General features: G+C 62.0%; 3 protein-coding genes across 4 annotated transcripts; all 3 read right to left on the bottom strand.

The window, feature by feature from the left end:
• Positions 1–254: 254 nt before the first annotated feature.
• Positions 255–7,334, bottom strand: LOC100543736 (ras GTPase-activating protein 4-like). Of its 2 annotated transcripts, XM_019621906.2 has the most exons (20): positions 7,173–7,334; positions 5,021–5,077; positions 4,725–4,838; positions 4,458–4,519; positions 4,252–4,375; positions 3,974–4,055; positions 3,754–3,885; positions 3,590–3,681; positions 3,391–3,514; positions 3,156–3,309; positions 2,836–2,900; positions 2,566–2,678; positions 2,302–2,488; positions 1,894–2,031; positions 1,510–1,824; positions 1,301–1,438; positions 1,083–1,218; positions 889–1,009; positions 750–814; positions 255–626 (listed from the first exon to the last, which is right to left on the bottom strand). In XM_019621906.2, the coding sequence occupies exons 1-20, from the start codon at positions 7,316–7,318 to the stop codon at positions 523–525; spliced, it is 2,469 nt and encodes an 822-aa protein (XP_019477451.1). In that variant the 5' UTR covers positions 7,319–7,334; the 3' UTR covers positions 255–522. The 2 variants fall into 2 exon arrangements, with proteins under 2 accessions (XP_019477451.1, XP_019477452.1); XM_019621907.1 differs by lacking the exons at positions 4,458–4,519; positions 4,725–4,838; positions 5,021–5,077; positions 7,173–7,334 and having other exon boundaries at positions 446–626; positions 4,196–4,278.
• An 815-nt stretch (positions 7,335–8,149) lies between these two features.
• Positions 8,150–9,789, bottom strand: UPK3BL2 (uroplakin 3B like 2). The gene is made up of 6 exons (XM_010721773.3): positions 9,656–9,789; positions 9,179–9,322; positions 8,877–9,108; positions 8,626–8,702; positions 8,423–8,546; positions 8,150–8,345 (listed from the first exon to the last, which is right to left on the bottom strand). Exons 1-6 carry the CDS (start codon positions 9,708–9,710, stop codon positions 8,246–8,248), a joined length of 732 nt encoding a protein of 243 aa, XP_010720075.1. The 5' UTR covers positions 9,711–9,789; the 3' UTR covers positions 8,150–8,245.
• An 88-nt stretch (positions 9,790–9,877) lies between these two features.
• On the bottom strand, positions 9,878–11,927 carry LOC104913888 (uroplakin-3b). The gene is given in 5 exon segments (XM_019621834.2): positions 9,878–10,665; positions 10,789–10,865; positions 10,930–11,099; positions 11,102–11,450; positions 11,917–11,927. Coding segments are annotated over 5 exon segments (1,152 nt in total). The 3' UTR covers positions 9,878–10,120.
• Positions 11,928–12,018: the final 91 nt, after the last annotated feature.

Raw genomic sequence — 12,018 nt, forward strand, 5'->3', positions numbered from 1 at the left:
CCCCCCAAATTTCTCCAGCCCCTCCTCAGCTCACGACTTGATGATGTTCCCCAGCGTGTGGTCCTCCTTGTTGATGGTGAACAGACAGGCGTTGGGCACCTTGGTGTCCTTGTTGATGGTGATCCTACACAGCAGAGGGGCCGTTAGGGCAGTGTTTCACTGCATACAACAGCCTGGGCGGCCGTGGGGGGGACCGGTGGGGGGCACGGGCTCCCCACCGGTCCCCCCACGGCCGCCAGCCTGGTTGCTGCTCACTTTTTCTCGCCTTCGAAGAGAAGGAAGGACTCGAAGGCCGGAGGAGCGTTCATCCCGCCGCCTCACGCTCCCTCCCCGCCGTTCCCGCGGCGCCCAGAGCGCCACTTCCGCCCCCACTTCCGGTGGTTGCGCCCCCTGCTGGGCGGGAGGACTGCGCGCACGTGTCCTACAAAGAGTCCGGACGCGGCGCGGGGCGGAACTGCACGTTTATTGCCACACTCGAGGCACAGCCCCCCCCCTCCTTCCGCCTCATCCCAGCCCGCTCCATCACGTCTGCAGCTCCAGCAGGGCGGGGGACAGCTGGCAGTGGCAGCGTTCCAGATCCTGCAGCGCCTCGAAGAGCCGGCGGAGCTCGAGGGGCAGCGGGGGTCCTGGGGTGGGGGGGCACGGGACAGTGAGACCCTCGGGGGCCGGGAGCGGGCCCCAAGCACAGCGCTTCTGGTGGGGATGGAGTGCTGGGGGGTCCCTCCCTCTGTTCTCCCTTCCGCCTCTACCTTCACCGCAGCTTCGAGGGCCGCTCTGAGGGCCCTCCGCCTCCATCAGCTGCCAGTACTTTTCCCTGCAGAGAAAAAGGGGCGGTTAGCTGTGGGGCAGAGGGCGCGCAGGAGGCCGTCCCCGCTTCTGGGATCCAACCTGAGAGGCTGCTGCAGGCCGTGGAGGTGCTGGAAGAGGCGCTGCGCCTCCACGTCGGGCTGCAGCGGATCACTCCAGTCCTGCAGGGTGATGCTGTGCCGTGTCCGGCCGCACCCTGGCTCTGTTGGACAGAGGGGCTGAAAATGGTGGGGACCTCTCCACCACCCCCACCCCGCATCCCGACACCCCCGTACCCGTCCTGTCCTTCTGGTGGCAGCAGCTCCACTTGTCGCCCCGGAAGACACCGGGGTGGTAGGCGTGCAGCAGCTGCGGGTTGTTGCCACACACCTTTCGCAGGGCGGACAGCCACTGGTTCAGCTCATTGACGCACTGCGGCGGTGCACAGCGTGGTGACACAGTGTGGTGACACAGCGTCCTGGTGGGTGACAGCCCCATCCCCGTCCCAGCCCACCTTGCACTGCAGGTACGCCGTCTCCTGCTGCCCGGCCTCATCCACGTAGACCACCTGCATGACGTGGCAGCTCCCAAAGCTCTTCTCCTCCACTTTCTCGGCCGCGCGGATGTTGGCCAAAGCGATGGAGCCGCACCTCTGCCATTGGGGACACAGTGTTCGGTGCCCTCCGTGCCACAATGAGATCCTACCACCCCGAGTCCCCCTACCTCCGCCCCGGGGCTCTTGCTGAAACTGAGGGCCTCAGTGGTGAGGCAGAAGTGCAGCTTCTTGGAGGCGGAGGCGAGCAGCGGCCCTTTGCCCCGCGTCTTGTGGACAAAGAGCAGCCCCTCCTTCACCACGGTGGTGTGGGGGGCACACGGCCATCCCTCTCCACTCTCCTGTTCCTCCTCTGTGCCCACCAGCCGGGTGATGAAAGCCCTCATCTGGGAAGCTCCGTGCTGTAGGGCGGGTTGCAGCGGGGCCAGCCATTCTTCCTTGGCCCGCCCTGCCGCTGGCTCCATGTTGCCCACCATCTGCACAGCCTGCAGACCACGGGATGATGGAGTCCTTGTCTCCAATGCCACCCGTTCCCCGCTGTCCCCATGTCCCACCTTGGCCAGCAGCAGCAGCGTGCGACTGGTGCGCGCGTCGGCATGCGTCTCCCGTAGGTGGAAGAGTTTGGGGGTCATGACGGCTGGCGAGAAGAAGCGGAGGCACAGGAAGCTGGTGACGGCCACGAACTGAGTGTGCTACGACCACCGGAGGCACAAGATGTGTGAGTGTCCATCCCAATGGCACCATACTTCATGATGCTTCGGGTTGTGTGAACCTCACAACCCACCCAGTTCCAAACCCTTGCTGTGGGCCGGTTGCCTCCCACCAGCTCAAGGTGCCCAGGGCCCCATGCAGCCTGGCCTTGGGCATCTCCTGGGATGGGGCACCCACAGCTTCTTCATGGCACGGTGCAACACCAAGTCCACCCCATTCCTCCATCCCCCACCGCTGGATTTGGACCTGACCTGATGCTGGGGGAAGCGCTCCCCAACGCGCTGGAAAAGCTGCCGGAAAGCAGCACGGATGACAGGAGGACAGGTAGGAGCTGACTTGCCAATGGTATCTAGCAGCTCCCCGAGGTAGGACTGGAGGAGCTGGCGGCCCTGCTCCATCACCTCACTCTCTGTCTGCACGCGGTGCAGCCCCGAGCACCTGCAGGCACCACAGATCCCATCAGTTCCAAGCACTCCAAGCACTCCCCCACCCAATGCAGCTCTCGTGCCCCTTACCCAACGTCTTTGATCTCCACCTTGCTGGGATCCAGCTCCACGTACTTCTTCTCCTCAAACACCCGGGAGATGGTGGGCCCCAGCACCGCATGCAGGTACTGCATCCCTGTCACCTGCCCAGGGGACCACAGCACTCCAACTCTTGCCCCAGAGGCAGGCACAGCTCCCCGTGCCCTCCACTTAGGACAGTGCAGAGCTGTGGTGAGCTGGAAAGAGCAGGGTTTGGGGTGAAACTCCCCGTGGAGAAGGGGGATTTAGGGGCAGCAGCACCTTGAGGAAAGACTCCATTGACTTTGAGGCCAGGGAGTTGCTCCGGAACAAAGTGTTGGGTTCACCTGTGAAACAGGAGAAAGTCTGTGGAGCAGCCCCAGGTCACCCACCAGGCATTTCCACCCCCTACGCCCTGCTCATTTTCACTGGAATTACAGGGATTTCCCAGCCACACATCACCTGCTTCCACCAACTTCAGTGAACTTTAGCCAATGAGTTCCTTGGGATGAACCCAACAGGTTCCCAACCAGAACACGCCAGAAGTTTTACAGCACCAAAAGAGGTAAGGAAGAACCAGCCCTGCTCTGCCTGAGGCTTACAGGGCTTGGCCAGCTCCAGCTCAAAAAGCAGGTCCAGAAACTCCTTCACCAGCCCTTGGCCCAAGAAGAGTTTCACCAGGTTGACAGCAACGTCCTGCCGGCACTCAGCCGTGGTGGTTTCATCCAGGAGGGTGACCAGGTGCACCCCGCCAGCCTGCAGGGACACGAGGACATGGTGGCACAGTGGCAGCAGGCACCGTGAGCACGTCCCATTGGGGCTCTGCAGGGACCTCACCTGGTGCCCTGCCTTCACCTCCTGGCACAGCAGCTGGACCAGGGGCTGGTAGCAGTGAGAGGGCAGCACTGTCTCATCCCGCAGCCTCACCTGTAGCTGCAGTGAGCCCAGGCTGCCCCGGCGCCTGTAGGAACATGGAGAGCAAATCCAGACCACGCACCCCACAGCACATCCTTCTAGGGCACCCCAAAACACTCACCTATCCTCCCTGGGCTTGGCTGTGTCCGGCTGCAGCCTGAACCAGCCCTCCTGGTGCCCGGCTGCCTGCAGCCCCTGCACGCTGACCACCACCTGGAGGAGGTTGGGACAGGCTCGCGTCCCACCCCAGTAATGGAGCCATGTGGGATGCTTCTGGGAGCTCACCTTGCCCAAGAAGTCATTCTTGCTGACGAGGTCCCAGTCCCACACCTCTACACACAGCTTCTCTGCAGGGGGGTTGGGCAGCTCGAACTCGAAGCCTTCATTCCAGCGAGGGTAGCAGGACTTCTTCACCACCTGCAAAGGAGATGGCTTTGTCCCCATGTCACACACACCCGACCCCCATGGGGACATCAGGGATGGGGATACACTGAGCTGAGCTCACGGTGCTCTCCTGTGTTTTGCCATTGTAGCTCACACAGACAAAGGGGTCGGATGCACCATTCCGGTCCTTCTTGGCCAAATCCCTGTGGAGGAGAGGGCGAAATTCCCAGTGAGCCTCCAGAATCCCTACAGTGGGCAACCACTGCTCCCTGTTTCCCCTCCTTGGCTCCCCACTGTCTCAGGTGCAATGGAGAAATTGAGTCACGGAGCAGCCAGGACTCACCAGACACTACCAAAGCTGTCACCCCAGGAGTGGGACGTCCCCATCCCCAATATCACCTGGCCTCCAGCACGGTGCAGCGCAGCCGTTGGCCGCCCTCCAGGAGCTCCACACGGAGGTGGATTTCCCCTTGCACCTCCTCATCGGGGTCCACCTCGCTGAGGCTCATCCAGCCGCTGTATCCTGTGGAAACAGTGGGCACCATGGGCAGGGGGCACGGAGACACGGCTGGGTGTAGGGCTGGGGACACCCTGCTGTCCCCTACCTTTGGGGTGCTCTGCCAGCATGGTGCGGGTGATGCACACCTTCCCAATAACATCATCACGGCTGCAAGACACAACAGGGAGGTGGCACGGAGGGTGGCAACGAGGGGACCCAGAGCTCCTTGGCCATGCCTTGCTGCCAGGCAGTTTGGATGTCCCAAAGCCCTCAGCTGCACAGCCGTGTGTGGATTCTCTGCTGTCTGGTATGGGGTTGAGCATTGCCTTTCCCAACCCAATACTGCATTGTCCTCAAAGCGCTCTGCCCATACCTGAGTGCATCCTCATCCATGACATAGATGGAGATGCTGTGGAAGGTGGGATGGAGCTGCACCTCATATTCTTCCCCCCAGAATGGGGACAGCGTCTTCCACACCGTGGCAGTCCTGTGGGACAGATGGCACCTGTGACATCCCAACATCAGATGACCAAGGCTGGTGCACAGCACCCACACTGGGGTAGCTTATGGGTTGACCATGGATTATTGGACACTGGGATCTGTGTCTCAAGCCCAAAGCAGAGCTTTGGGAGCAAGATGGGAGAGGGCAGCAGGGCTGGATGTGCTCACCTGACGATGGCCTCATTGTCAATCTTCACAATGCAGTACGGGTCGCTGCTCCCCGTGCTGGAAGGCAATGGCACGACCCCATTAGCACCGCAGTGACCCCGACTTCCCAGCCCTGACCACAGCATCCTGCTGGCAGCTGATGGCAGCTCCTCTTCCAGATCGGAAGGGGAACAAACAAATCCCACCCTTTCCCCAGGAACTCCAGGAGCCAACACAGCCCCCTCAAGCCTCAAAATGGACCCAGAACCCAGATCCTTCTGCAGGGATGGGGACAACCCTGGGGACACTGCGGTGACACGGACCGATGGTCACAGCGATGCTCAATGAGCTGGTAACAGCTCAGGTCAACGTTCCTGTGTGCTACTGCCAAAAAAACACCACTTTATGGCCAGCTCAGTTCCTGAGGAGGGTGACTCACTGAGGCCGGAGGCAGCGGAGCTGGCGGAACGGTGCTGGCTGTGGGGGCAAAGGGCTTTGGGTCCTCAGTGTGGGACTGGCAGCTCCCAGGGGTGCTGGTGCCCCGAGCTGTTGAGGGAGCACAGGGGACCGGAGGGGTCCAGGAGGAGCTACGTGGCCGAGATGATGGGTTTGCTTGGGAGCTGACAAGCAGCGGGTTGGGGAAAGTAAAATAAACAAGGAAAAGCAAACAGCTGAGAGCTGCCTTGGAGCTGCAGGGACCTTGTCCCCACACGCTGCATCCTGGAGACCACACGGGTGTCCCCGTCCCGGGGTGTCCCCACGCAGGGCAGCCCCGTGTCACGTTGGTTGCTAAGAGCCAGCTCCCCTGCGGGCAGCTTCGACACGAACGCAGCGGATGAAGCACCATTAACCCCGCAGTATTGCTGACATTTCCTGCCTTGTGCAAACCATTCAGCTGGCGCTGAGCACACACAGCCCGATGCCATCTGCCCGGGCAGCGCACACAAAGCAGGGATGCTCTTTGTCTTCATGCTCTGGGGATGCAGGGAGGAGCCCAGCGATGTGCCATAGAGCAGAGCGTTATTCCGCCTCTTTATGGACAGCTGCGTGGGGTCTCGGTGCCAAAGCTCGTAGGGGCAGGGGGCTCACAGGAGGAAGAGAGCACAGAGCAGGCAGGCAGGGAGCTGAGCCTGGAAGCAGCGTCGGTGAGGGTGGTGAAATGCGCTGAAATCTTAGCGCTGCCGTGCGGGAGCAGAATGGGACAGCGGTGTCAACGTGCCCGGGGACACACCGTGCCGTGGGTGGGTGGCTGCAGGCAGACTCTGACCCGACAGCAGCGCTGTGACATCTCGGATTTCCATAGGGAAATCACAGCGATCCCAATGGCGGAGGGACGGGGTGCCGTAAATCCCGGAGCACAGCGATGGAGCCGTGCCCGTGGCACCATCCCAAACCGCGTTCTGCCCTCCGAAAGGCAAAGCCCCCCCCCGCTCCGGCTCAAGGTCCCCGCAGGGCATCGTGCCAAGGGACTAAAAAACACGAGCCCTGACACACGGAGCTTAAAAAAGCCAGAAGCCGTACTTCTTTCCTTGTTTATCCTCTTTTTCCATGACGGCTGCGGGGTTTTTTTGCTGCTTTTCCAGCATTCGGCAGTACTCCTTGGTGGCTCCCCATGGATAGATCCCCCCTGGGCTGTCCCCGTGCCACCCAGTGCTGTCCCCAAACCTTGCCCCAGTAGAGATGGGAGCTGGGATAATGCTGGGACGCACAGACAGCCTTTTGGGGGCTGCCAAGGAGGGAAATCCCCACCCGATGAGGACAGCAACCCCTGCAGCAGGTGCTGGAAAAGGGACAGAGCCAGGGGTGGCCCCCAAAGCATTCAGAGCTGCTGGGACACCCCACATTCAGCCTGAAGGGAATCCCCAAAGCTCGGGCACTGCTGGGAGGGTCACCTCAAAGCCATCCTGGGGAAAAGGGCTGGCCCAGTACCATCCAGGGGGTAATCCCAAAGCCATCCAGGGAGGAAATCCCAAAGCACTGAGGGAGGACATTCTGAAGCTATCCCAAAGAGCTGGGAGGGGGTCACCCCAAACCCACCCTATAGGGAGCCCAATGCATTGGATGGGAGTCACCGTAAAGCCCTGGGGAGGGATACCCCAAAGCTCTCCCGGGGGCCGGAGGCAAAGCAGCATGCAGAACCAAGATGCCAACCCTCAGCCCCGGCAGCACTCACATATCCTTGGCGGGCAGGTTCCTGCCCTCCACGATGCGGATGGAAAGCACGCTGCGCCGGGCCATGGCGAGGGAGGGAGGGTAGGAGGGAAGGAGCGGGCAGCGGAGCGCGGCCCCGAACCCGCGGCCACGGAGCCCCGAACCCATGTGCGGGCCGGCACTGCGGGCGGCCAATCAGAGAGCGGTTCTGGACCGGTGGGCGGTGCTTAAGGAAATGGGCGGGGTCTTATATAGAGTATGGGCGGGGCCTGGGGCTGTGGGCGGGGCGGATCGTGCGCAGCGTGGCCGCTGGGCTCGTGGGGACTACAGGGACTCCGACATTTCTAAGCCCCCCAAATGGGGCAGCGGGACGTGCTGCAGCCCACAGCTCGGCACCGTGCCTGCGCAGTGCCTGCTCACACAGAAAGTGCTCTAATGCCCCCAAATCCCATGTACCCCTGGCGCACCCTCAGCCCAGGGACACCACGGAGTGACCACGGGGTCACCATGGAGGCACCATAGGGACATCAGAAGGACATCCTGGGGACACCACAAGGGCACCATGGGGACACCATAGGGAGGGACATCATGGGGACAACGTGGAAACACTGTGAGGACACCATGGGGACACAGTAGGGACAGCGTGGGGCACCAGGCAGACAGCATGAGCATACCCTGGGGACCCTGAGGGACACCATGGGGACACCGTGGGGGCACTGTGGGGTCACTACAGGGACAACATGGGGATATGGTACCCTACAGCTGGGGGTGGTTGGCAGGCTGGCAGTGAAGCAGTCATTATCATTCTTCTGGAAATCACAGGATTTTCTGCTTCCTACAACCAAATATTTGCTCAGGAGCACTGCAGGTGTTCCCTTCCCAGGTGCAGGTGCCATGGGAGGAGCCTGGCAGAAGCACCCTGGGCATCTCCAGCCCCTACGTGATGCACAGAACAGCACAGTGTGAGCTGAGCCCTCCCCCAGTACAGCCCACAGACAGAGGCAGACGCACGGCACACATGAATCTGTTTATGTCCCAGTCCATCTCTGGGGGCAATGACATGATGACACGGTGACACGGTGACATGGTGGCCCCTCAGAGCCGTGCGGCCGGCTGGTCGTACACGTGGTGGGTGTTGTAGCGTTGGATGGACGCCGAGTCTGGCCTGAAGCTGCCCACGCCGCACACCTCGGAGCTGGGGGAAGGACACAGCACGGGGACACAGCATGCTGCTGTCACCCGTCGCCACCCCTTGTGCCCTATGGGACTCACCTGCACAGCACGACCAGGAAGGCGGCCAGCAGGATGGCCAGCAGCACTGACAGGATGGCAGCGATGGCGATCATGGCACCGCTGCGGCCACCGCCCGTCCCAGGGCTGCTCGGGATCTGCCGGGCTGCGGGGAGAGCAAAATAGGGCTGTGCCTCACCTGCCCCACCGTCCCACCCCACTGTGGGCAACTCTCACCCCGGTACCTGTCTTCAGTGTGATGGGCCCCGACCATTGCGTGGTGGCTACGGGCTCAGAGCCATTCAGTGCGAGGAACTTCACCCTGCGGAGGAGATCACAAAATCTCTAGGGCTGGGAGAGTCCAACCCCAACCCACCCTCAGTGCCACATCCCCACAGTTCTTAACACCTCCAGGGACATAGACTCCCCCCTCCCTGGGCAGCCATGCCACTGCATCGCTGCCATTTCTGAGAAGAAATTGTTCCTAACAACCCACCAATAGGGCCCAGGGCCGGGCAGGGGCCCATTGCAGTTGGGTATGGAGATGTTGTTAACACAGCTGGTCTCGCTGCCCACACGCAGCACGGTGAGCTCCCCATTGGGTTCAAGGCAGCGGTAGTGATACTGCATGGCATCCAGCGTCAGGTAGGCTGAGGTGTTGGCAGGGAAGTGCTGGAAGCTCCACTTGGGCATCTCCACCTTTGCACTGTCATTGAAGTCACCCTTGCCTGCGGAGATGGGGATGGCAGTGAAGGGGAACACTCCAATAGAGCCCCATCCTTCCGTCACCCCACTCACCTGCAGTGGTGGCCACCACCAGCCAGATGTCAGACGTGTTGTAATTGTCAAAGATGCAGCGGGGCTGCTCCAGCACGAAGGTGCTGCCCGTCACACGGCCCCCCAGGTTGGCACCAGCCAGGAGGGGTTCGTAGAGCAAATTGTCTGCAGCAGAGCAATGAGAGCAGGGCCGGGTGGCTGTGGGATCTGGGCACGGGGAGGATGTGCTCCCCACAGCCCAGGGGTTTTGGGCTCAGATGCTGTGAAAAGGGGCAGCAGGCAGTGCCAGCACCAGAGAGACCCCAGGGGACCCTGCGCTGCGCTGCAGGCTGAGCTGGGTGACACCAAGGAGGGTCCCAGTCTGCGGGTGTCACCCACAACACCCATCCTCCAGAACAGATCCCCTCTGCAAGCACAGGGGACACCTCCAAGCAGAGCCAGCAGAACCCCCCCTACCCCATTATTTGGGGCTACGAGCCCCCCGTGGTGCACACTCACCCAGGCCGTGGGCTGTGGCCAGCAGCAGGAGCAGCAGGAGCAGCAGCGGGCGCATGGTGCTGGTGCTGAGTTCGGAGTGCGGGCGCAGGGCGGGGGCCAAACACCTTGTCCCCCCTGCAGGACCCGCCTGCGGCCTCCAACCACCCACATTCCTGTGAGGCCACAGCCCCGCGGCAAACAGGTCGGGCTCGTTTCCCTGCAGAGCATTACGCTACGGCTGGGTGCCCTCTGGGTGGTGTGCTGAGCACTGTGACGCTCGTGGCACGGGTGGGTCCCAAAGTGCCATTCCCAGAGGGGTGCCCGTGGGATGGGTGAACCCACGTCCTGGTGTCCCCATCCCATGGTAAAAAAAGCATCCAGCATTGCATGAGACGTGTGCCCCAAGATCATAGAACCATCACAGAGCCGTGGTTTAAGTCAGACTGGTCCCACTGCCTGCAATGCACGGGGACGCCCACAGCTCCATCAACACTCAGAGCCCCTCCAGATTGACCCTGGGGGTCTGCGGGGATGGCACACCCAGCACGTCCAGGCCATGTTCTGGTGGTTGGGTTGAAAGACAACAAAAGAAGCAATTAAGGATGGAAGTGATTTTACTTGGTGGGCCATGGGCCACGGGGCCGCGGCGTGCAGCCACAGATGCAGGTGGGGGGCAGCGTGTGGGGCAGGGCTGGAGGGACGTGGTGGGTCCTGTAGGGCAGGTGGGTGCCCAGGTCCCAGCAGCACAGTGGGACGCACACCTGGGTGCTGTAGGAAGAGATGGTGAGGCATCAAGCAGGGTCCATGCAGCTCAAACACCGCAGAAACCACCCCACCCCATTTCCAAAATACAGCAAACCCCCCAGTATAAGAAAAAAACTGTCTTAAAATCCCCGTGCCCCACTCGTACCCCACAGCTCCCAGCATGGCCATGGCCAGCGCAGCACCCAGGCTGGCCAGGATGGCAGCGATGATGACTGCGGTGCTGCTGCGACGTGCTGGTGTGGGGTCAATGGTGCTCAGGCTGCGAGCTGGAAGGGCAGGGGTGAGGGGTGGGACCCGGGGTTAGGGTGTCACAAGGACATTGGGGAGCTCTTCTCCCCTTTGGTTTTGGGATGGTGGCACGGAGGTCGCAGCCCCACTCCCACCAGTACCTCTCCGCAGGAGGATGGGGTCGGACCACTTCGTCTCCGCTTTGGGGCCGCTGCAGCCCATCAGCAGGAACTTCACCCTGCAGGATGGGCACCTCTGGCACCGGTATGGGGACAGTGCGATGTCCCTTCCCACAACCTCACCTGTAGGGCCCCGGGGAGGGCAGTGGTCCATTGCATGGTGCCCGGCCATGGCACATTGTGTCCCCGCCGACCCGCAGCACGGCTGCACTGGGAGCTGAGCATCCATAGGCGGCCGCTGCCATCTCCAGTGTCATGTAGGCACGGGCGGTGGGCAGCCCCTCATATGGGGGCACCTCCGCTCTGGATGTGGGGTTTTTGAAGGTGATGGCAGCTGCACGTCACAGATGTGGGGTGAGCAGCCAGGGGTGAACACTCCCAATGCCCCCCACTGCAGCACATGCTCACCATCAGCAAAAGCCACAGCCAGCCAGACAGCATCGGAGGCATTGGCAAGGGGGTCGAAGATGCAGCAGGGTCTCTCCAGCACAAAGGTGGTGGCCGTCACCTTCCCTGGCATGGCACCAGGGGCCAAGCGGGGCACGTAGGGCAACAGGGCTGGGATCGCGGCAGTGAGTGGGAAGCCCCCCAGCCACACACAGCCCCTTAAACCCCTCCCCAGCACCACTACCCACAGGAAGCCCCTCGCAGCCCCCCAGATTCACCCAGGCCAGCAGCTGCGTCCATCCCAGCCAGCGCCAGCAGCACCCTCAGCAGCTCCATGGCAGTCTGTTCTGTGCCGACCCGCTCCGTCCCACTGCTGAGGGGCCGAGCTGCCCCCGTGCCCCCAGTAAGCACGGCCCTCCCAGCCCCGCATTCCAGCACTGGCTCCACCAGCACGGCAGGACCCCGCGGGCAGAGAGGGATGGGGCCCCTCCCAGGTCACCACAAGTCCCCAAAACAGCCCTGGACTGTTTGACCCCAGTCACAGGACACCAAGGATGAAGACACTGCAGTGTGACGCAAAAGGGGAAACCGAGGCACAGAGGTGATACTGGAGCTGCATTTGAAGGACTGGTTGGCAGGACTGGGAAGCCTCGTTAGGGCTATGGGAGAAATAAGGTAAGTGGTCCTTCCACCCCATTCACCACAGTACTGCCTGAATCCCACAAGTGCCCCATGACCCCCTGGCACACAGAGGCAACACTTGTGGGTGCAGCCAGCACTGCCCTGAAGGCAGGGAAGCGCCTGGAGCCATCACACCCCAAACTC

This window comes from Meleagris gallopavo, chromosome 21, assembly GCF_000146605.3.
Source record: "Meleagris gallopavo isolate NT-WF06-2002-E0010 breed Aviagen turkey brand Nicholas breeding stock chromosome 21, Turkey_5.1, whole genome shotgun sequence".
Lineage (NCBI taxonomy): Eukaryota > Metazoa > Chordata > Aves > Galliformes > Phasianidae > Meleagris > Meleagris gallopavo.

Coding starts and splice junctions, on each gene's coding strand:
- LOC100543736 (XM_019621906.2), bottom strand. CDS start 7,318: ATGGGTTCGGGGCTCCGTGGCCGCGGGTTCGGGGCCGCGCTCCGCTGC. Junction 4,520..4,724: donor ATGGATGAGGATGCACTCAG/GTATGGGCAGAG, acceptor TGTGTCTTGCAG/CCGTGATGATGTTATTGGGA. Junction 3,310..3,390: donor AGGTGAAGGCAGGGCACCAG/GTGAGGTCCCTG, acceptor GTGTCCCTGCAG/GCTGGCGGGGTGCACCTGGT.
- UPK3BL2 (XM_010721773.3), bottom strand. CDS start 9,710: ATGCGCCCGCTGCTGCTCCTGCTGCTCCTGCTGCTGGCCACAGCCCAC. Junction 9,109..9,178: donor GGTGGTGGCCACCACTGCAG/GTGAGTGGGGTG, acceptor CCATCTCCGCAG/GCAAGGGTGACTTCAATGAC. Junction 8,547..8,625: donor GCCCATCACACTGAAGACAG/GTACCGGGGTGA, acceptor CTCTCCCCGCAG/CCCGGCAGATCCCGAGCAGC.